This window comes from Salvelinus sp. IW2-2015, linkage group LG2, assembly GCF_002910315.2.
Source record: "Salvelinus sp. IW2-2015 linkage group LG2, ASM291031v2, whole genome shotgun sequence".
Taxonomy (NCBI): domain Eukaryota; kingdom Metazoa; phylum Chordata; class Actinopteri; order Salmoniformes; family Salmonidae; genus Salvelinus; species Salvelinus sp. IW2-2015.
Window position 1 is genome coordinate 27,524,707 of NC_036839.1, and position 22,496 is coordinate 27,547,202.

Below are 22,496 nucleotides of genomic sequence, written 5' to 3' on the forward strand. Positions count from 1 at the left end.
AGCTTAGTGATGAGCTTTGAGGGTACTATGGTGTTGAACGCTGAGCTGTAGTCAATGAATAGCATTCTCACATAGGTGTTCCTTTTGTCCAGGTGGGAAAGGGCAGTATGGAGTGCAATAGAGATTGCATCATCTGTGGATCTGTTTGGGCGGTATGCAAATTGGAGTGAGTCTAGGGTTTCTGGGATAATGGTGTTGATGTGAGCCATTACCAGCCTTTCAAAGCACTTCATGGCTACGGACGTGAGTGCTACGGGTCTGTAGTCATTTAGGCAGGTTGCCTTTGTGTTCTTGGGCACAGGGACTATGGTGGTCTGCTTGAAACATGTTGGTATTACAGACTCAATCAGGGACATGTTGAAAATGTCAGTGAAGACACCTGCCAGTTGGTCAGCACATGCCCGGAGCACACGTCCTGGTAATCCGTCTGGCCCCGCAGCCTTGTGTATGTTGACCTGTTTAAAGGTCTTACTCACGTCGGCTACGGAGAGCCTCAGTGTTGCTTGCCTCGAAGCGAGCATAGAAGTGATTTAGCTCGTCTGGTAGGCTCGTGTCACTGGGCAGCTCGCGGCTGTGCTTCCCTTTGTAGTCTGTAATAGTTTGCAAGCCCTGTCACATCCGACGAGCGTCGGAGCCGGTGTAGTATGATTCAATCTTAGCCCTGTATTGACGCTTTGCCTGTTTGATGGTTCGTCGCAGGGCATAGCGGGATTTCTTGTAAGCGTCCGGGTTAGAGTCCCGCACCTTAAAAGCGGCAGCGCTACACTTTAGTTTAGTGCGAATGTTGCCTGTAATCCATAGCTTCTGGTTGGGGTATGTACGTACAGTCACTGTGGGGACGTCGTCCTCGATGAACTTATTCATAAAGCCAGTGACTGATGTGGTGTATTCCTCAATGTCATCGGAAGAATCCCGGAACATGTTCCAGTCTGTGATAGCAAAACAGTCCTGTAGTTTAGCATCTTCATTGAACAAGCATGGGAAATAGTGTTTAAACCCTTTAAAAATGAAGATCTGTGAAGTTATTTGGATTATTCCGAATTATCTTTGAAAGACAGGGTCCTGAAAAAGGGACACTTGTTTTTTTGCTGAGTTAATATATTTTTTACATGAATTGAACTGCTTATTTTTGCCAGTAAACAGTCTAAGCCCTGCCTATGTCAAGGAAAGGGGGGTATAAGAAAAGAAAAAAAATTGAAGTATCAAAAGAAAATATCTGGAGACGATTTTCATCAAGGATCTCTGTACTTTGCTTGGTTCATCTTTCCCTCGATCCTGACTAGTCTCCCAGTCCCTGCTCCTGAAAAACATCTCTACAGCATGATGCTGCCACCACCATGCTTCACCGTAGGGATGGTGCCAGGTTTCCTCCAGACGTGACGCTTGGCATTCAGGCCAGAGTTCAATCTTGGTTTCATCAGACCAGAGAATCTTGTTGCTCATGGTCAGAGTCCTTTAGGTAAACTCCAAGCGGGCTGTCTGTCATGCTTTTTACTGAGGAGTGGCTTCCGTCTGGCCACTCTACCACAAAGGCCTGATTGGTGGAGTGATGCAGAGATAGTTGTCCTTCTGGAAGGTTCTCCCATCTCCACAGAGGACCTCCAGACCTGTTTTTGCTTTGTCATTATTGCATATTGTGAATATTTAATACATTTTAGAATAAGCCTGTAAAGTAACAGAACGTGGAAAAAGTCAAGGGGTCTGAATACTTTCCGAAGGCACTGTATATGTGAGAGATATCAGAAAGATCAAGGAAACATATTTATTTTACATGTATTTAACCCCTTATTTTTTGTCATTAAACAGTCTCTGTTAATAATTCCATTTTTTTTTTGACTGGTACCGGGGGACCTTCAGACGAGTCTTGTGAGCGTCCTAGAGCAAAGCAAGAGTCTCACCTTTACACAGAGAGGTCATACTAGTGTGTAGCACAAACTGTTGGCACCCTACAGACAGAAGTTGGCAGATCGGCTGTAGCGACTTCAGACGAGTCCCAAGACACTTGTGGGGTTTGTAGAGCAAAACGTGTTCGTGAGAGTCATCTTTCCATAGAGGGGTCATAATAGTTTGTAAGCCAAACCGTTCGGACGCTACAGACGATATTCGGGATGTCTCATGATCTGACAAACACTGCTCTTTCAAAGGTGGATGCAAAAAAGCTGATATCTCTGGTTTAAACTGACAGATTGTTACGGGGATTTTGTATTATGCTAATTAGATTTCTGCGGCCTTAGGAGTTAATGTATTTATTCAGGTTCACATTGTGGACCGAACTGAGGTTCCCGTTCCGAATAGTTCGGGAACGAATACGTGTACCGTTACATACATAAGCATTTCGCTACACTCGCAATAACATCTGCTAACCATGTGTATGTGGCCAATAAAATCTGATTTGACATTCCTAATAAAGATGTACCGTTACACCCCTAATAAAAGGTGTATAGGGTTGCAGGCTTACCTGTCCAGCTCAGACTCCAGCTGACAGTATGCAGCATAGGCCACAATGTTCTCCTGTCCACAGCGTTCTGTAGTCACCCCGCTGACGTAGAGGACAAAATCAGCCCCTTCCACCCCCTTCCCGTCCGGAGGCCCTGCCGAGCCACACGACCTCCCTGTCTCGCTGCACACCTTGCATTGCTGGAAATCCGATACACAGAATATCATTTTTATTTCATTTTAGTTATTTAACCTGTATTTAAACAGGAAAGTCACATTGTGACCCAGGTGTCCTTTACAGGTGAGCCCTGAATCTACAAGTAAGACTTGAAATACCTTGCATTACTGAAAATCACATGGACATAATAATAACATCATCAAAGTACAGTACTCAAGACCAACATCATCCAACCTTTCTATAGGCCTACCAGTTGAGCATCCTTTTTAAAATACATATTTTATTGATAGGGATAGATGGATTAAGCAGGGAGAGAGAAGGAAGACCGGTGTGTCCGGAATTGGATCCCACGCAGGCATGTGGATCGCATGTGCGTCGAGGGCGGTTTCCTATCATTCCATTTAACCTTGGTTAGTCTCATTGAGAATGTCTTTTGCAAGAAAGACCTGTTCAACATAGCAGCAGAAGTAGAGGATGTAAGCATAGGTTAACTATTAATTTCTTCAGGCCAAGTCAAATAAAACTGTATGTAAAGTGATTAAATGTACTGTATGTCTAAAATAATAATGTCACTGGTTAAAAAGGCCAAGCTTAAAAGGTGAGTAACATGCAATAGAGGTCGTCCTTTGTGCTCAGTTGGAAGAGAATGGCCCTTGTAACGCCAGAGTAGTGGGTTCGATTCCCGGGACCACCCATACATAAAATGTAAGCACACGACTAAGTCGCTTTGGATAAAAGTGACTGCTAAATGAAATACAGTGGCAATAAAAAGTATGTGAACCCTTTGGAAATACCTGGATTTACGCATAAATTGGTCATAAAATTAAATTTGATCTCCATCTTAGTCACAACAACAGACAAACCCAGTCTGCTTCAACTAATAACACACAAATTAATGTATTTTTCTTGTCTATATTGAATACATCATTTAAACATTCACAGTGTAGGTTGGAAAAAGTATGTGAACCCCAAGGCTAATGACCTCTCCAAAAGCTAATTGGAGTCAGGAGTTAGCTAACCTGGAGTACAATCATTGAGACGAGATTGGAGATGTTGGCTAGAGCTGCCCTGCCCTATAAAACAAATATAAAAAACTCACAAAATTTGAGTTTGCTATTCACAAGAAGCATTGCCTGATGTGAACCATACCTCTAACAAAAGAGATCTCAGAAGACCCAAGATTAAGAATTGTTGACTTGTATAAAGCTGGAAAGGGTTACAAAAGTATCTCGAAAAGCCTTGATGTTCATCAGTCCACGGTAAGACAAATGGTCTATAAATGAAGAAAGTGCAGCACTGTTGCTACTCTCCCTAGGAGTGGCCGTCCTGCAAAGAGCACAGCGCAAAATGCTCAATGAGGTAAAGAAGAATCTTAGAGTGTCAGCTAAAGACTTAGAAATCTCTGGAACATGCTAACATCTCTGTTGACGAATCTACTAAATTCAGCAACAACAACAAAAAATGTTCCTTTTTCAGGACCATGTCTTTCAAAGATTAGTTATTTGGATTTTTACAAATTAACAGATCTTCATTGTAAAGGGTTTAGACATTGTTTCAAATGCTTGTTCAATAAATCATAAACAATTAATGAACATGCACCTGTGGAACGGTCGTTACGACACTAACAGCTTACAGACAGTAGGCAATTAAGGCCACAGTTATGAAAACTTAGGACACTAAAGAGGCCTTTCTACAGACTCTGAAAAACACCAAAAGAAAGATGCCCAGGGTCCCTGCTCATCTGCGTGAACGTGCTTTGGGCATGCTGCAAGGAGGCATGAGGACTGCAGATGTATGTGGCCAGGGCAATAAATGGCAATGTCCGTACTGTGAGACGCCTAATACAGCGCTACAGGGAGACATGACAGACAGCTGATTGTCCTCGCAGTAGCAGACCACGTGTTACAACATCTGCACAGGATCGGTACATCCGAACATCACACCTGCGGGACAGGTACAGGATGGCAACAACTGTCCGAGTTACACCAGAAACAGACAATCCCTACATCAGTGCTCAGACTGTCTGCAATAGGCTGAGAGAGGCTGGACTGAAGGCTTGTAGGCCTGTTGTAAGGCAGGTTGTCACAAGACATCACCGGCAACAACGTCACCTATGGGCACAAACCCAGCATCGCTGGACCAGACAGGACTGGCAAAAAGTGCTCTTCACTGACGAGTCGCGGTTTTGTCTCAGCAATGGTTAGATTCGTGTTTATCGTCTAAGGAATGAGCGTTACACTGATATCTCTACTCTGGAGCGGGATCGATTGGAGGTGGAGGGTCACAGCATCATTGAACTGAGCTTGTTGTCATTGCAGGCAATCTCAACGCAGTGCGTTACAGGGAAGACATCCTCCTCCCTCATGTGGTACGCTTCCTGCAGGCTCATCCTGACATGACCCTCCAGCATGACAATGCCACCAGCCATACTGCTCATTCTGTGCGTGATTTCCTGCAAGACAGGAATGTCAGTGTTCTGCCATGGCCAGCGAAGAGCCCGGATCTCAATCCCATTGAGCACATCTGGGACCTGTTGGATCGGAGGGTGAGGGCTAGGGCCATTCCCCCCCAGAAATGTCTGGAAACTTGCAGGTGCCTTGGTGGAAGAGTGGGGTAACTTCTCACAGCAATAACTGGCAAATCTGGTGCAGTACATGAGGAGATGCAAAACAGTACTTAATGCAGCTGGTGGCCACACCAGATACTGACTGTTACTTTTGATTTTGACCTCTTTGTTCAGGGCCACATTATTCCATTTATGTTAGTCACATGTCTGTGGAACATGTTCAGTTTATGTCTCAGTTGTTGAATCTTGTCATGTTCATACAAATATTTACACATGTTAAGTTTGCTGAAAATAAACGCAGTTGACAGTGAGAGGATGTTTCTTTTTTTCCTGTGTTTATATAAAAAAACACAAAATAAGAATGGTGTTTATGGGAGGACACCACGGAAGAAGCCACTGCTGTCGAAAGAAAACATTGCTGCACGTCTGAAGTTCGCAAAAGTGCACCTGGATGTTCCACAGCGCTACTGACAAAGTATTCTGTGGACAGATTAAACTAAACTTGAGTTGTTTGGAAGGAACACACAACACTGTGTGTGGAGAAAAAAAAGGCACAGCACACCAACATCAAAACCTCATCCCAACTGTAAAGTATGGTGAAGGGAGCATCATGCTTTGGAGCTGCTTTACTGCCTCAGGGCCTGGACAGCTTGCTATCATCGACGGAAAAATGAATTCCCTAGTTTATCAAGACATTTTGCAGGATAATGTAAGGCTATCTGTCCGCCAATTGAAGCTCAACAGAAGTTGGGTGATGCAACAGGACAACGACCCAAAACACAGAAATAAATCAACAACAGAATGGCTTCAATAGAAGAAAATACACCTTGAGTCCTGACCTCAACCCGATTGAGATGCTGTGGCATTTATGCAGAAGTCCAGGTAATTCCAAAGGGTTCACATACTTTTTCTTGCTACTGTATATCATATTAGTTAAGACAAAGGCTCCTGGAGTGGTTTAAATAAATGCGTGCCTCAAATGACCCTTGACTCGGAAGGACTAATCATGTTTGAGGCGGTCAGGTCAGTGAGTAGGCACTCCAACCTAAGCCGTATCATAATCCACATTTTGCTGAACTGGCGTAGGATGCATTAGCTAATCCCATAACTCCAGAATGGTCCAGGGGTGCCCGGGTGGACAACGTATGAGTTATTTTTTAACTGTATTTTTTATTAACCCACCCACCCTCTTTGGAGAACACAAATATTTGGTGTTACAGCTTTTTTGCAACATATACAAAAAATTTACATATCGCACTTTATATATACTGTACATTTTACATACTTGATACTTTTACATACAGCAATCATATTACAATAATACATTACCGAATATGAGCTCTTTATTCCTACCCCCCCAGCCACTCAGCCCATCCCACCTATCACCGTAGACCTTCCTCATTTGGTTTCCATGTGCCATATATTTTTCAATTGTGCTGTTAAGTTTTACATGAATTTTGAACCTTTTTAAATCACAGTATCCACAGATTGTGAGCTAAAGATGAAAAAAATGTCTATGAGTATTATTATTATATTATTGATTGATTGACTATGGCTTTCCAAATCGCCCAACACTGTTATTTTTACGGTTCATTTTGAGTGAATGTTGTGATTTTTTAACCATTCCTGAACCTGTGACCAGAAAAAAGCTACACAGGGGCAGAATAAATGATCTAGTAATTTTGTCTCTTTACAGTAAAATCTACAGAGCTGAGATTGTTGTATGCCCCCCATATATATATATATATATACAGTGGGGAGAACAAGTATTTGATACACTGACAATTTTGCAGGTTTTCCTACTTACAAAGCATGTAGAGGTCTGTAATTTTTTATCATAGGTACACTTCAACTGTGAGAGAAGGAATCTAAAACCAAATCCAGAAAATCACATTGTATGATTTTTAAGTAATTAATTTGCATTTTATTGCATGACATAAGTATTGATACATCAGAAAAGCAGACCTGAATATTTGGTACAGAAACCTTAGTTTGCAATTACAGAGATCATACGTTTCCTGTAGTTCTTGACCAGGTTTGCACACACTGCAGGCAGGGATTTTGGCCCACTCCTCCATACAGACCTTCTCCAGATCCTTCAGGTTTCGGGGCTGTCGCTGGGACATACGGACTTTCGGCTTCCCTCCAAAGATTTTTCTATTGGGTTCAGGTCTGGAGACTGGCTAGGCCACTCCAGGACCTTGAGATGCTTCTTACGGAGCCACTCCTTAGTTGCCCTGGCTGTGTGTTTTCGGGTCGTTGTCATGCTGGAAGACAGCCACGACCCATCTTCAATGCTCTTACTGAGGGAAGGAGGTTGTTGGTCAAGATCTCGCGATACATGGCCCATCCATCCTCCCCTCAATAGACGGTGCAGTCGTCCTGTCCCTTTTCAGAAAAGCATCCCAAAGAATGATGTTTCCACTCCATGCTTCACGGTTGGGATGGTGTTCTTGGGGTTGTACTCATCCTTCTATTCCAAACACGGCAGAGTGGAGTTTAGGCAAAAAAGCTCTATTTTTGTCTCATCAGACCAATGACCTTCTCCCATTCCTCCTCTGGATCATCCAGATGGTCATTGGCAAACTTCAGACGGGCCTGGACATGCGCTGGCTTGAGCAGGGGGACCTTGCGTGCGCTGCAGGATTTTAATCCATGACGGCGTAGTGTGTTTTACTAATGGTTTTTTTGAGACTGTGGTCCAGCTCTCTTCAGGTCATTGACCAGGTCCTGCCGTGTAGTTTGTGGGCTGATCCCTCACATTCCTCATGATCATTGATGCCCCCGAGGTGAGATCTTGCATGGAGCCCCAGACCGAGGGTGATTGACCGTCATCTTGAACTTCTTCCATTTTCTAATAATTGTGCCAACAGTTGTTGCCTTCTCACCAAGCTGCTTGGCTATTGTCCTGTAGCCCATCCCAGCCTTGTACAGGTCTACAATTTATCCCTGATGTCCTTACACAGCTCTCTGGTCTTGGCCATTGTGGAGAGGTTGGAGTCTGTTTGATTGAGTGTGTGGACAGGTGTCTTTTATACAGGTAACGAGTTCAAACGGTGCAGTTAATACAGGTAATGAGTGGAGAACAGGAGGGCTTCTTAAAGAAAAACTAACAGGTCTGTGAGAGCCGGAATTCTTACTGGTTGGTAGGTGGATCAAATACTTATGTCTGCAATAAAATGCAAATTAATTACTTAAAAATCATACAATGTGATTTTCTGGATTTTTGTTTTAGAATTCCGTTCTCACAGTTGAAGTGTACCTATGATAAAAATGACGACCTCTACATGCTTTGTAAGTAGGGAAAACCTGCAAAATCGGCAGTGTATCAAATACTTGTTCTCCCCAGTGTATATAATGATATGTATATATATATATATATATATATATATATATATATATATATATATATATATATATATATATATTAGCATTCTGTTAGTGTCAAGAATTTTGTATAATAATACATTGAAAAATCAAGTGTCGTTTTTTGAATTAGTTCATATACCATGTGCCATGGAATTGGTACACCAAAAATCTCCCATTTATTTTGGAATGAATGTGTGACATAGCAATTTTTTAACAAAGGATGAGCCTTTCATAATAATCTACTGGAGAACCAGTTCACGTTTAAGTAGAACTTATGTATGAGTGACGCTTTTAGTGAGAGGTTTAATGTTTTAATATTTAAATCATTTTAGCCCCCCAAACTCATATTCATTATATAAATAGCCATGTAACATTTTTTCTGGTTGAATTTTTTCTGGCTTAGCTTTCCAAATAAAGTGAATTGTTTTGCTCATATGATTTAAAAAACAAATTGTCTGGAGTAGGCAGCACCATTAGTAAAAGGGTAAACTGTGATAGGACCAAAGAGTTAATCAATGTGATTATTCCATTAATAGATACGTATTTACCTCTCCATGGTTGCAGAATCTTATCTATTTTTTCCCCCAAACTGGTTGTGGTAAGTTAATTTATATTTTTTTCAGATATGAATACCAAGTATGTCTACTTTACCATCCTTCCATGTTATTGGTAAACTACAAGGTAGTGTAAACATTGTCTTTTAAACGATCCAATACATAACATGGTACTCTTGTCATAATTGGGTCTTAGTCCTGAAAGGCTAGAAAAGTGATCAAGATCTTCAATGAGACCATGATCCTAATTGTAGTCTTACGAAAAAACAAGTCTTCGGCATACATTAACACTTTTGTTTTTAACTCCCGGAATTCTAACCCTTTGATGTTCTTGTTGGATCTGACTCTTAATAGCTAGCGTTTCGATGGCCATAATAAATAGATATGGAGACACCGGACAGCCCTGTTTTACTCCTCTTAACAGCTCAATACTTTCTGAGAAGTAACCATTATTTACTATTTTACATCTGGGGTTGCTGTACATAACTTTAACCCATTGTACAAGATTCACCGAAATTAAAGTAGTCCAGGCATTTATATATAAATTCTAGTCGTACTTTATCAAACGCCTTTTCAAAATCTGCTATGAAGACAATGCCTGGCATCTTTGATGTTTCACAATGTTTAAATTGTTTCAAGTAATTGTCGTATATTATCTCCAATATATTGTCCATGTAAAAAACCTGTCTGATCAGGATGAACAATATCTGGTAAAACCTTTTTTATTTTATGTGCGTATGAGTTGTCCATATGGATAGTGGATAGTAGTGGGCAATGTATGAGTTGTCTGTATATGTAGTGGATAGTAGTGGGCAATGAATGTGGACCAAAGACATGATTGTGGAAGAACAGGCATCCCTAATGACAATGTACATGCCATTTTTCATCAATAATAAATCACCACCAGAAATCACAAGGTAATAACAGCGACCAATAACAGTAACCAACACTGACTAAATAGGTTGGTTGATAGAGTAGGTATTACTAATAACTAGTCTATCAACCAACCTACCTGATCACTACACCTCAGTGGCGTAGACAGACCTGCAGATGATGCTCAGGAACAATGACGGGTCCACACTTTGTGATGTCTGCACATGATCCCTGGCAGTAGCGGTGAGGGTCATCTTTCTTCCTCAGATACTGATTGGTCACACATTGTCTGAACAGGAACAGACAATTTTATATTGCAAGAGAAAAATACTGACCCTCTGATCGAGCCTTGTTTAAGGTCTATTCATCAAAATAGATTATCTTGAACATCTTAAAATGCTACACACCCCAATTGAATTACAAACGTGAAATGATTCTATTTTCTTTTTGAGATTAGAACATGTTATTGGACTGTGTTGGAGGGTGATGGGAGGTGAGCTCTCTACCTGCTGAGTAGTATAGGCCCTGATTTCCGGCGAACCTGAAAAACCTTCTGTAAATAATCAATTGCTTGTGGAAAAAGTTTATCCTGTAGAAAACAAAAAGGGAGTACCTATGATACCAGCAGCCAGCTAGGATACACAAAACATAATATTAGCCTGGTGCAACAAAACTTAAAAAAGGTAAGATTATCATGTAGATGTGATAAACATGACACACATATATACATACACACTTATATATATACACACACACACACACACACAGTTGAAGTCGGTAGTTTACATACACTTAGGTTGGAGTCATTAAAACATGTTTTTCAACCACTCCACAAAGGTCTTTTTAACAAATTATAGTTTTGAGTTTTGGCAAGTTGGTTAGGACATCTACTTTGTGCATGACACAAGTCATTTTTCCAACAATTGTTAACAGACACATTATTTCACTTATAATTCACTGTATCAGAATTCCAGTGGGTCAGAAGTTTACATACACTAACTTGACTGTGCCTTTTAACAACTTGGAAAATTCCAGAAAATTATGTCATGGCTTTAGAAGCTTCTGATAGGCTAATTGACAGTCAATTGGAGGTGTACCTGTGGATGTATTTTAAGACCTACCTTCAAACTCAGTGCCTCTTTGCTTGACATCATGGGAAAATCAAAAGAATTCAGACAAGACCTCAGAAAGTTAGTTCATCCTTGCGAGCAATTTCCAAACGCCTTAAGGTACCACGTTCATCTGTACAAACAATAGTATGCAAGTATAAACACCATGGGACCACACAGCCGTCATACCGCTCCGGAAGGAGGCGCGCTCTGTTTCCTAGAGATGAAAGTAATTTGGTGCAAAAAGTGCAAATCAATCCCAGAACAACAGCAAAGGACCCTGTGAAGATGCTGTAGGAAATAGATACAAAAGTATCTATATTCACTGTAAAACAAGTCCTATATCGACATAACCTGAAAGGCTACTCAGCAAGGAAGAAGCCACTGCTCCAAAACCGGCATTAAGAAAAGCCATACTACGGTTCGCAACTGCACATGGGGACAAAGATCGTACTTTTTGGAGAAATGTCCTCTGGTCTGATGAAACAAAAATAGAACTGTATGGCCATAATGACCATTGTTATGTTTGGAGGAAAAAGGGGGACGCTTGCAAGCCGAAGAACACCATCCCAACTGTGAAGCACGGGGGTGGCAGCATCACGTTGTGGGGATGCTTTGCTGCAGGAGGGACTGGTGCACTTCACAAAATAGATGGTGGCATGAGGGAGGGAAATTATGTGGCTATATTGAAGCAACATCTCAAGACATCAGTCAGGAAGTTAAAGCTTGGTCGCAAATGGCTCTTCCAAATGGACAATGACCCCAAGCATACTTCCAAAGTTGTGGCAAAATGGCTTAAGGACAACAAAGTCAATGTATTGGAGAGGACATCATAAAGCCCTGACCTCAATCCTATTGAAAATTTGTGGGCAGAACTGAAAAAGCGTGTGCGAACAAGGAGGCCTACAAACCTGACTCAGTTACACCAGCTCTGTCAGGAGGAATGGGCCAAAATTCACCCAACTTATTGTGGGAAGCTTGTGGAAGGCTACCCGAAACGTTTGACCCAACCTTTAAACATTTAAAGGCAATGCTACCAAATACTAATTGAGTGTATTTTAAACTTCTGACCCACTGGGAATGTGATGAAAGAAATAAAACTGAAATAAATCATTCTGACATTTCACATTCTTAAAATAAAGTGCTTATCCTAACTGACCTAAGACAGGGAATTTTCACTAGGACTTAATGTCAGGAATTGTGAAAAACTGAGTATAAATGCATTTGGCTAAGGTGTATGTAAACTTCCGACTTCAACCACACACACACACACACACACCACACACACACACACACACACACACACACACACGTCAATGAGAAAGAGCTCTGACCTCATTCACACCAACATACCTTCACAAGTCTTCTTTTATCTGAGGTTAACCTTTGGAAGAAGACATAACATGTATACAATAACATTGAGATCGGTTTACGGTAAGGCCAGGAACACATTTATAAACTCTGAGAATAGTAGGACAGAAATAAACTTACTTTTCCACACTTGAATCATAAATGATTTTTATCTTTAATTGTTGATCAGAGCTTCTTTTGGTTAATCTTTCCGACTTCAGATATACTTTATGGACAACCTACAAGAAGAAGCATTGTTGAAAGCAAAGCAGCTACTGTATTATCATCAGTGGTGTAAAGTACTGAAGTAAAAATACTTAAAAGTACAACTTAAGTCGTTTTTGGGGGTATCTGTACTCGTTACATTTTGAATGCTTAGCAGGACAGGAAAATTGCTTAATTCACACACTTATCAAGAGAACATCCCTGGTCGTCCTTACTGCCCCTGATCTGGCAGACTCACCAAACACATGCTTTGTTTGTAAATTATGTCGGATCGTTGGTGCATGCCCCTGGCTATCCGTAAATTAAAAATAAATAAATAAATTATGCCGTCTGGTTTGCTTTATAAGAAATTTGAAATTATTTATATTTTTTATTTTAATACTTAATTATATTTAAAACCAAATACGTTTAGACTTTTACTCAAGTAGCATTTTACTGGGTGACTTTCACTTTTACTTCAGTAATTTTCTATTAATGTATCTTTATTTTTTCTCAAGGTATAGTATCTTTACTTTTATGACAATTGGGTACTTTTCCACCACTGATTATCATGTAGAAACACCTTAAGATGAGTGAACCACATGATTAGCATCGTTTTTTTCATGTAAAGAATACATTTAAGTGTATGCATTAAATCAAACGTTTAATAATTTGAGAGGAAATAGCTCAAATGTTAAAATAATCGACATGGAACGCCCCTATTGACATGGCTCGAGCGCCCTCCTTGGTTAATTGATTCCTTACGACAAAATAGCGATAAACGACACTTACCTCCGACAGAGATGGGACTTGATGTTTACACGTATGACAATGCACAAACAAAAATAGAAGTGAGAAAGTGAAAATACGTCTCAGTGACCCAAACAGCTTCCAAAAGCGTCTCAGCTCCGTCGCCATCATATGTCCAGCGACAGTCGTGATTCAAATCCTGTTTCATTCATCGCTATCTACATAATCACAACTCACATAGATAACTATGCTGTTCCCCACTATGTTATTGATAGGTATGTATCTTATTATTCCTCATTAGGACGGCGAAACCCACTTTACTCGTGTGTTACTTGCTAGCTTTAGCCTTTAGTTTAGCCAAAGATTTTTTATAACTCACCCTGCCAAAGATCATTGTTCTATCTGTGACCCTGGTTACATCGCCACTTCCGGGTCGTCAGATTTCCCTGAAAAAAGCTTCACAACAAAAGTCTTCTATCTGAGCAATACAAGGGCTGCATGCTAAACGGTAAACAATATTTCTAACCACACCGGTAATGTCTCCAAGAATGTTCATGTCATGTGTAAAAATGGAACAAAAATGTCCATGAAATTGTATATATTTTATTAACTTTTCATTGACATATTACATAGTGTGGACATTCAGTGCACTGAGTCAGACAGACATAATAAAAATTAGGATGTGAATTTTATTTAATTTTATTACACAGTAGCCTATAGTGACAGACATGCCATATGACATTTTTATTTAAAATGGACGGTAGGGGCTTCTTCATTTGTTTTGAGTATTTGTTGGTGTTTTATTGGGATCCCCATTGCAAAAGCAGCAGCTACCCTTCCTGGGGTCCACACAAAACATGAAACATGACATATTACAGAACATGAATAGACAACAACTCAAAGACAGAACCACATACTACATGGGGGTGCTTCTTGCAGGAGGGTAGTCACAGAGCAGATGCAGTGGGATGTTTGTTCTGTCCACAACACCAAGAGTGTGTTCATGGAATTGAATAGGAAAACAATCAGATTAGACAAAACGTTGTGAAAAAACAGGGGTGTAGCTCAAATGGCACCATATTCCCTATATTGCACTGCTTTTTTAGTAGTCCTATTGTCACATCACCTAGGGACCCTGGTCAAAAGTAGTACACTATAGGAAATAGGGTAACATTTGGGATGCAGACATGGACACTTTTCCAAATGTAGCCTAAGCATGTCAGACGTACTAAAACATCAGGGCATGTTTACCTGAGCCATAACATCAATCCATTCAGAGCCACTGTAGACGAACAGCATGCGAGTATCTCTCCTCAGGACCATAACATTTTCAGATCTTAACTCCGACATCTCGCTCTCACCATTCACAATGTAAATCTATTGTTCAATTAATAAAAAGGTTAGAAAAGGTATTCAATGGAAGGTTCAAAGAGGTAAAAAAAATGGATCACACGATTAAATGATTAAGATGTTTGATATCACCATGTTTGGTAAATATCATGATGTTATTCAAGCATAGAAAGATTCTTATTATTTACTTACAGATACTGCCTTATCAGCATTATATGTCCCTGTGCCAGGTATTGGCTTGAAGGAATTTGCTGAAGAACAATTACAAAAGACAGAAGGTCCTTTATGGCCTTTCTCCCCTCTGTGTCCTTGAAAAACATATACTAGAAGAAAACACAAGAACGTTTTTTAATCATATCAATAGCTGTTGACATAATATATCATAATACATCATTTATACTCAGAATAATGTGTATATAGTGCCGTGAAAAGTATTTGCCCCCTTTCTAATTTTCTCTGCTTTAGCATATTTTTTATACTGAATGTTATCAGATCTTTAATCAAAACCTAATATTAGATAAAGGGAACCTGAGTGAACAAATAGCACAACAATTACATACTTATTTAATTTATTTCATAAATAAAGTTATGCAACACCCAATGCCCCTGTGTGAAAAAGTTATTGCCCCCTTACACTCAATAACTGGGACCCATGTCATCCAAAAAGTTATACTTTTGAATAATATGTCCATAGACCATTCCTCCAAAAGTCTTGATGATCATCCAGGTGCTTCCAGGTGCTTTTTGACAAACTTGAGTCAACTTTTTGGACAACATGGGTCCAAACACTGCATTCCACAGTAAAACCTCATACCAACGGTCAAGCATAATGGTGGTAGTGTGATGGTTTGAGGATATTTTGCTGCCTCAGGACCTGGACAACTTGCCTTAATAGAAGGAACCATGAATTCTGCTCTGTATCAGAGAATTCTACTGGAGAATGTCAGGTCATCCGTCTGTGAGCTGAAGCGCAGCTGGGTCATGCAGCAAGACAATGATCCAAAACACACAATCAAGTCTACATGAACAAGCCTAAAAAGCAGGAAATTTGACATTTTGGAATGGTTAAAGTCCAGACCTAATCCCAATTGAGATGTTGTGGCAGGACTTGAAACTAATAGTTTATGCTTGAAAACCCACAAATGTCGCTGAGTTAAAGCAGTTCTACATGCAAGAGTGAGCCAAAATTCCTCCACAGCGATGTGAGAGACTGATCAACAACTACAGGAAGCATTTGGTGACACAACTAGTTATTGAGTGTAAGGGGGAATAGTGTGTTTTTCCTAACTTTACTAATTAAATATATAAAATAAGTATATATTTTGGCTAATTTTTAACTCAGGTTCCTTTATCTAATATTAGGTTTTGGTTGAAGATCTGATAACATTCAGTATAAAAAAATATGCAAAAATAGAGAAAATCGGAAAGGGGGCAAATGCTTTTCACGGCACTGTAGGCCTACATAATAATGTATTGATATAGACTGAGTATACCAAACATTTGGAACACCTTCCTAACATTGAGTTGCAGTCTCTGTCACGGAAAGAGCAGGTGTTCTTAATGTTTTGTACATTCAGCATACATACGATACATGATATCAATAATATACTTAACCTTCCCCTGGAGCACCAGTTTTTCCTGTTGTGCCCTGTTTGCCCACAACTCCATGATATCCAGTTAACCCATGCGGTCCACGATGACCTTTTATTCCCTAAATACAATATGGAGTAGTGCAGAACAACATCAAAGGAAGTTTGTTTAGTCTAACCTTTGAAAATGAAAGATAGTTAATCATTATTGCCAAATTAATTATTTTCAGAAAAAACTGTAGGCTACAGAGGTTACAGAGACAGCAGAGACACTTTACCATTGTCCCTCTATGCCCGGGAGTTCCCCAAGGTCCATCCAGTCCTCGTAATCCAGTGTATCCGTTTAGTCCTCGGTCCCCCTAAACCATTAAGGATACAACTATATAATCAAAAACGTAACCATCAAAATTGAAATATTTTGGCCACAAAATGCTTATTCTTCAATTAGACATTTTCAATGATTGCTGTTCATTGGCATTTCTCCAAATCCAGGTTTGCTGGCTAAGGGGTTTGTTTCAGCATCTTTAGTCTTTAATGTAAGATAATGCTGGCTATTCATTTACCTTCTGTCCATGGAGACCAGGCTTTCCAGTGGAACCCTGTTAAATAACACACAAGTTGAGGGTTGAGTAAAAGTACATGTGACGTTCCAATTGGGATTGAAACTTGATTGACAACTTACCTTTCCACCTTTTTGTCCCGGGTCACCTTTCAGTCCCTTCTCGCCCTGTTTATATCATAAACATCACATTTTCATGTGTAATTTTATTTTACTCGGTGCTAGACATACACTATTATTGTGTTAAGTATATTATTTGTGAAACTATGAATTATTAAAGCAGTAAAAGCTTACTTTTGAACCAGTGCGTCCTTGAGAACCCTGTAAAAACATACATGTACATTTTGTAGTAAAAGCAGTGTGAAATATACCGGTAGAACACAGCATTAGTTATTATGTGGATAATTTACCTCATGTGTTCCAGGTCTGCCAATGTCACCGAATAAACCACGCCAGCCTCTGTCCCCCTTCTCTCCCTAGCGATGAGTAAAGACAGACTAAAACTTATTTTGGATGTAGCACTCTCTATACCTATCCATTATTCAAACTACAGCTTATATACCAGAAAGGGAGCCCAATTGCATTTGAGATTGTGTCACTGACCTTTTGGCCTATGGGTCCTATCACACCAGGGGAACCATGGGTTCCCTCTTCTCCCTTTTGACCGGGTCGACCCTGCAAGACAATGTCCAGTCACATAACTGTCCCACTACTGAGTGTGTCTTTCTGATGCGTTCTAGTGTCATTATAAAAAGTCTCATATAAATCCTATGTATTATTTTTTATTATAATGTATATATTCATACCATCTGACCCTTTGGTCCTGTGCAGCCCTTTAAAGAGAAACCGTGAAAATTAACTGCATAAATAATAACTTAATAAAAATTATGATTATTATTATCAGTTACAGTATATAGAAATCAAGCGAGTACTACCTTTTCACCCTTTGGTCCTCTGAGATATTCCGTTATATCAACCTGAAACAACAGTCAGCAAGAACATATGACAGACATCTAACTTGCATGTTACACTGTAAACCAACATAGTCTGAATTGTTTATGTGCTGTTTGCTATGTCCATTACCAGTAGGGCAGATGCCCGTGTCAATGGAGGAAACGGAGGAGGAGGTGGAGGAGGAGGAGGAGACAGAAATGTTTTGCATTTCGGAACCAACCAGATATTCTTCTTACCTGAATAAGTGAATAAGGTAAGAAAAATAATCAAGTGAACAAGGTAAGCCCCTTTTTTATTTTCTCTCTTTTAAAAAAGTTATTAATCTCATAGTTCCTTATTTGTCTCAGTCCAGCATATTTATATTGTCTTTTTATATTGAAAACACTACCAACAATCACTACCAACCTGATCGGAAGGATGGTGTAGCTTCTGTGAGTATGACAGTACAGCCAATGATAAGATGGAGTATAAAAGCATATTGCTTTGGCATGTTACCTCAAGATCTGAAAGCAAACACTTGCCAGTTAGTTGCAGGTCGACTCGTCAATATGACTACTGTATATCATACGCTGTGCGGCAAAGCCCAACCTCAATAAGGCTAGTGTTCCTGATATCTAGCCTCCAATAACTTGTAGCATAGCCATTAGCCAGCTATTCAGAGCATCAACACAGGAGTACTGCCAAAGACTGCGAAACCCCCCTACATCATCAACATAGCCTAAGATGTATATCTTATAACTACTTTCAAATGTAAATATTTCCATAAATTTTTAAAAATAACGTCTACTGAATGTCTTACCTCTGTAAGCTCTGTTCCCGCTGTAGCAATACTGTTGCTTCTCTGATAGTCCTGATTGCAGGAGCCAATACTGTAGTTGGATCTCAAATTGCAAGCTTGCACCATATATCCACTTATCTCAATAAGAATGGAAGTGCAACTCTGGCAGTAGTTGAGTAAAAATAATTAAATAATGAGTAATACTGTTGCAGTGCCAAAGAGATGCAGTTTTTTAGCGTTCAGTTCATCGGGCTAAATTCTCAGAATCTCAAAATGTGTCAGGTTGATGCATTTGCTACATGGCTGATATGGTGTAAGAATTGTAATTTATAATTTTTTATGTCATAAACTTTTTCTTTAAAAAAACGACATCTCTTATAGTAGATGCTATTCCTGCATCTGCATGATCTGCATATGCAATCTGCAGTTCCTACATCCCATTTTAACTGTTAAATTAAATGTATATAGCCATTGATTCTTGAAGAATAGAACTTATACATGTCTTGTGAGTTTAGTTCATCTGTCATACCCCATCAGAACCCAAAATACAAGCTTATTTTACTCCAATGTTTGTAAACAATGTCAACATAAACATACAATGTATAGCTTCAAAACATGGTTAAAACTATCATTTTGATCTCATAGATGGTCAGTCCTTGCATCCATACTGTAGCTCTTGTTTATGAATTTGAGAGTGGCAACAGCTATTAACCAAAAAAAGTGGTGGGGTGCTCGCTTTGTTATTATTTGAATTGTGGATTGCCACTTTAACCTGGGTATTGGTCAGTCTGTGTTCAGACAGAGTGCAGCTGATATTTGGCTCAAAGCCCAGCAGGCTGTAAGGTCACTGAAGTTGTGTATGTATGACACAATCAATCACAGTTGTATATGTATGATATTGACCTTTACACCTTGTTACCTTTAGATGTCATGTCATGCTGTGTTGAAGGAATACTACAACCAAAAACTACCCTTAAGTATTTTATCCGTTAGTCCACTGTTAATACAATCCCCCCAAATAATTAATGTCAGCAATCAAGTTTTCAAGATAAAGCACTGTCAGTAGAGATTTTTTTGGTGTTGATATATCATATGTCTTAAAACGCATCATTGAAAGGTTTTTAATTCTTAGTTCTTGGTTTATAAACCAGAGTTAGACCTACACCTGGATTGATTTAAACTGGGTCTGTGAATAAATTCATTAGACCTTAATCTATGGATTTCACATGACTGGGAATACAGATATGCATCTGTTGGTCACAGATACCGTGGATCAGAAAATGAGTCTGTATCTGGTGTGACCACCATTTGCCTCATACAGCGTGACACATCTCCTTTGCATAGAGTTGATCAGGCTGTTGATTGTGGTCTATGGAATGTTGTCCCACTTCTCTTCAATGGCTGTGTTCGAAATAGTTGGATATTGGTGGGAACTGGAACACGCTGTCGTACATGTCAATCCAGCGCATCCCAAACATGCTCAATGACATATCTGACATATCCGTGACATATCTGGTGAGTATACAGGCCTTGGAAGAACTGGGACATTTTCAGCTTCTTTGGTTGTGCAATCCCAGTTTCATCAGTGTCCGGCTAGCTGGTCTCTGCGAATCCCAAAGGTGAAGAAGCCGAATGTGGAGGTCCTGGGCTGGCGTGGCTACACGTGGTCTGCGGTTGTGAAGCCAGTTGGACGCACTGCCAAATTCTCTAAAACAATGTTGGAGGTGGCTTGTGGTAGAGAAATGAACATTGAATCCTCTGGTGGACATTCCTGCAGTCAGCATGTCAATGGCACGCTCCCTCAAAACTTGAGACATCTGTGGCATTGTGTTGTTTGACAAAACGGCACATTTTAGAGTGGCCTTTTAATGTCCCTATATAATGCTATTTAATCAGCTTCTTGATATGCCACACCTGCTAGCTGGATGGATTATCTTGGCAAAGGAGAAATGCACACTAACAGGTATGTAAAAAATTTGTGCACATTTGAGAGAATTAAGATTTTTGTGAAAATGGAAACTTCTATGGTCTTTTATTTCAGCTCATGAAACATGTGACCAACACTTCACATGTTGCGTTTACATTTTTTGTTCAGTGTATACATTTCCATATTTTTCCTACTTTCGTTCAAGTTTCTGCTTTGTGATTTCCATCTTTATCTGAGATGCAAAGAGTTTATGATACCTTTGACCATGTTTTCAAGACGTGTGATATTCCTAATTGATTTTCCATCTGTAACGGAAAGTTTTAAGACCATGTAGGTTTTCTGAGTGTGAGACATACTTGGTCCCAGATTTCAGTCTGTTTCAAGAGGAGAGTCACGTCAGACGGTCATTCAGATATAATGTCCTTACATGATTTAAATTCTGTTTTATATGCTTCCGTCATCTATTAACATTTTAATCTGAAGTTTTTGGGTTGAGATTTGGAAACAGAATTGGATTTTAATTCAGTCGATCTGTTGCCGTGCTGCGTAGACGTTGAGTAAGGATGGATCCAAAATACACTATATATATAAAAGTATGTGGATATCCCTTCAAATTAGTGGATTCAGCTATTTCAGCCACACACGATGCTGACAGGTGTTTAAAATCTAGCACACCGCCATGCTATCTCCATAGACAAACATTGGCAGTAGAATGGCCTTACTGAAGAGCTTAGTGACTTTCAACGTGGCACCGTCATAGGGTGCCACCTTTCCAATAAGTCAGTTCATCAAATTTCTGCCCTGCTAGAGCTGCCCCGGTCAACTGTAAGTGCTGTTATTGTGAAGTGGAAATGTCTAGCAGCAACAACGGCTCAGCTGCCAAGAAGTAGGCCACACAAGCTCACAGAACCGGACCGCCGAGTGCTGAAGCGCGTAGTGTGTAAAAATTGTCTGTCCCCGGTTGCAACACTCAGTTCCAAACTGAGTTCCAAACTGCCTCTGGAAGCAACGTTAGCACAAGAACTGTTCCGGGAGCTTCATGAAATGGACCAAGCAGCCACACACAAGCTTAATGTCAACGTGCACAATGCCAAGTGTCGACTGGAGTGGTGTAAATCTCGCCGCCATTGGACTTTGGGGCAGTGGAAATGGGTTCTCTGGAGTGATGAATCACTCTTCACCATCTGGCAGTCTGACGGACAAATCTGGGTTTGGCGGATGCCAGGAAAACGTTACCTGCCCTAATGCATAGCGCCTACTGTAAAGTTAGGTGGAGGAGGAATAATGGTCTGGAGCTGTTTTTCATGGTTCGGGCTTGGCCCCTTAGTTCCAGTGAAGGAAAATCTTAATGCTACAGCATACATGACATTCTAGATGATTCTGTGCTTCCAACTTTGTGGCAACAGTTTGGTGAAGGCCCTTTCCTGTTTCAGCATGACAATGCCCCCATGCAGCCGGCTGCGACCAGGAAACCCATGGGGGCGGCGCACAATTGGCCCAGCATTGTCTGGGTTAGGGGAGGGTTTGGCAGGCCGGGATTTCCTTGTCCCATCGCGCTCTAGCGACTCCGGGCTGGGCGCATGCATGCTGACACGGTCACCAGGTGTACGGTGTTTCCTCCGAAACATTGGTGCGGCTGGCTTCCGGGTTGAGCAGGAATTGTGTCAAGAAGCAGTGCGGCTTGGCTGGGTCGTGTTTCGGAGGACGCGCAGCTCTCGACCTTCGCCTCTTGCAGCGATGGGACAAGAATGTAATGACCAATTGGATACCACGAAATTGAGGAGAAAAAGGGATCAAACATGAAAAGCTAAATAAATGGTTTGTTGAGATCGTTGTGGAAGAACAGGACAGGCCTGCACAGAGCTCTGACCTCAACCCCATCGAACACCTTTGAGATGATTTGGAACGCCGACTGTGTGCCAGGCCTAATCATCCAACATCAGTGCCCAA

General features: G+C 40.4%; 2 protein-coding genes across 7 annotated transcripts in view; both read right to left on the minus strand.

Annotated features, from left to right (window-relative positions):
* Positions 1–13,790, minus strand: part of LOC111977568 (leishmanolysin-like (metallopeptidase M8 family)) — a 41,851-nt gene extending 28,061 nt beyond the window's left edge. For 4 of the 6 annotated variants that reach the window (XR_011481360.1, XM_070448212.1, XM_024147623.2 and 1 more), the window contains exons 1-6: positions 13,432–13,790; positions 12,577–12,674; positions 12,439–12,469; positions 10,483–10,565; positions 10,148–10,265; positions 2,459–2,637 (exon numbers count right to left, since the gene is read on the minus strand). Coding sequence is in view for 5 of the 6 variants with exons in the window: in XM_070448212.1 (XP_070304313.1) it covers positions 2,459–2,637; positions 10,148–10,265; positions 10,483–10,565; positions 12,439–12,469; positions 12,577–12,674; positions 13,432–13,560 (638 nt within the window). In the remaining variant the exon portion in view is untranslated. The remainder of the gene's footprint in view (positions 1–2,458; positions 2,638–10,147; positions 10,266–10,482; positions 10,566–12,438; positions 12,470–12,576; positions 12,675–13,431) is intronic. The other 2 variants (XM_024007069.2, XM_024007062.2) reach the window with 2 other exon arrangements.
* Positions 13,791–14,029: 239 nt separating this feature from the next.
* On the minus strand, positions 14,030–18,066 carry LOC111972316 (acetylcholinesterase collagenic tail peptide). The gene is made up of 13 exons (XM_023999315.1): positions 17,971–18,066; positions 17,823–17,864; positions 17,694–17,720; positions 17,491–17,562; positions 17,298–17,363; positions 17,182–17,208; positions 17,011–17,055; positions 16,892–16,927; positions 16,607–16,687; positions 16,354–16,450; positions 14,932–15,062; positions 14,641–14,766; positions 14,030–14,366 (listed from the first exon to the last, which is right to left on the minus strand). The coding sequence occupies exons 3-13, from the start codon at positions 17,694–17,696 to the stop codon at positions 14,337–14,339; spliced, it is 714 nt and encodes a 237-aa protein (XP_023855083.1). The 5' UTR covers positions 17,697–17,720; positions 17,823–17,864; positions 17,971–18,066; the 3' UTR covers positions 14,030–14,336.
* Between the last annotated feature and the right edge of the window lie 4,430 nt (positions 18,067–22,496).

Excerpts from the sequence above, each read along its gene's own strand:
- LOC111972316 (XM_023999315.1), bottom strand. Across the intron at positions 17,364-17,490 it reads TAGGACCCATAGGCCAAAAG|GGAGAGAAGGGGGACAGAGG; the intron begins GTCAGTGACACA and ends ACTCATCGCTAG. Across the intron at positions 17,056-17,181 it reads AAGGACGCACTGGTTCAAAA|GGCGAGAAGGGACTGAAAGG; the intron begins GTAAGCTTTTAC and ends TGATATAAACAG.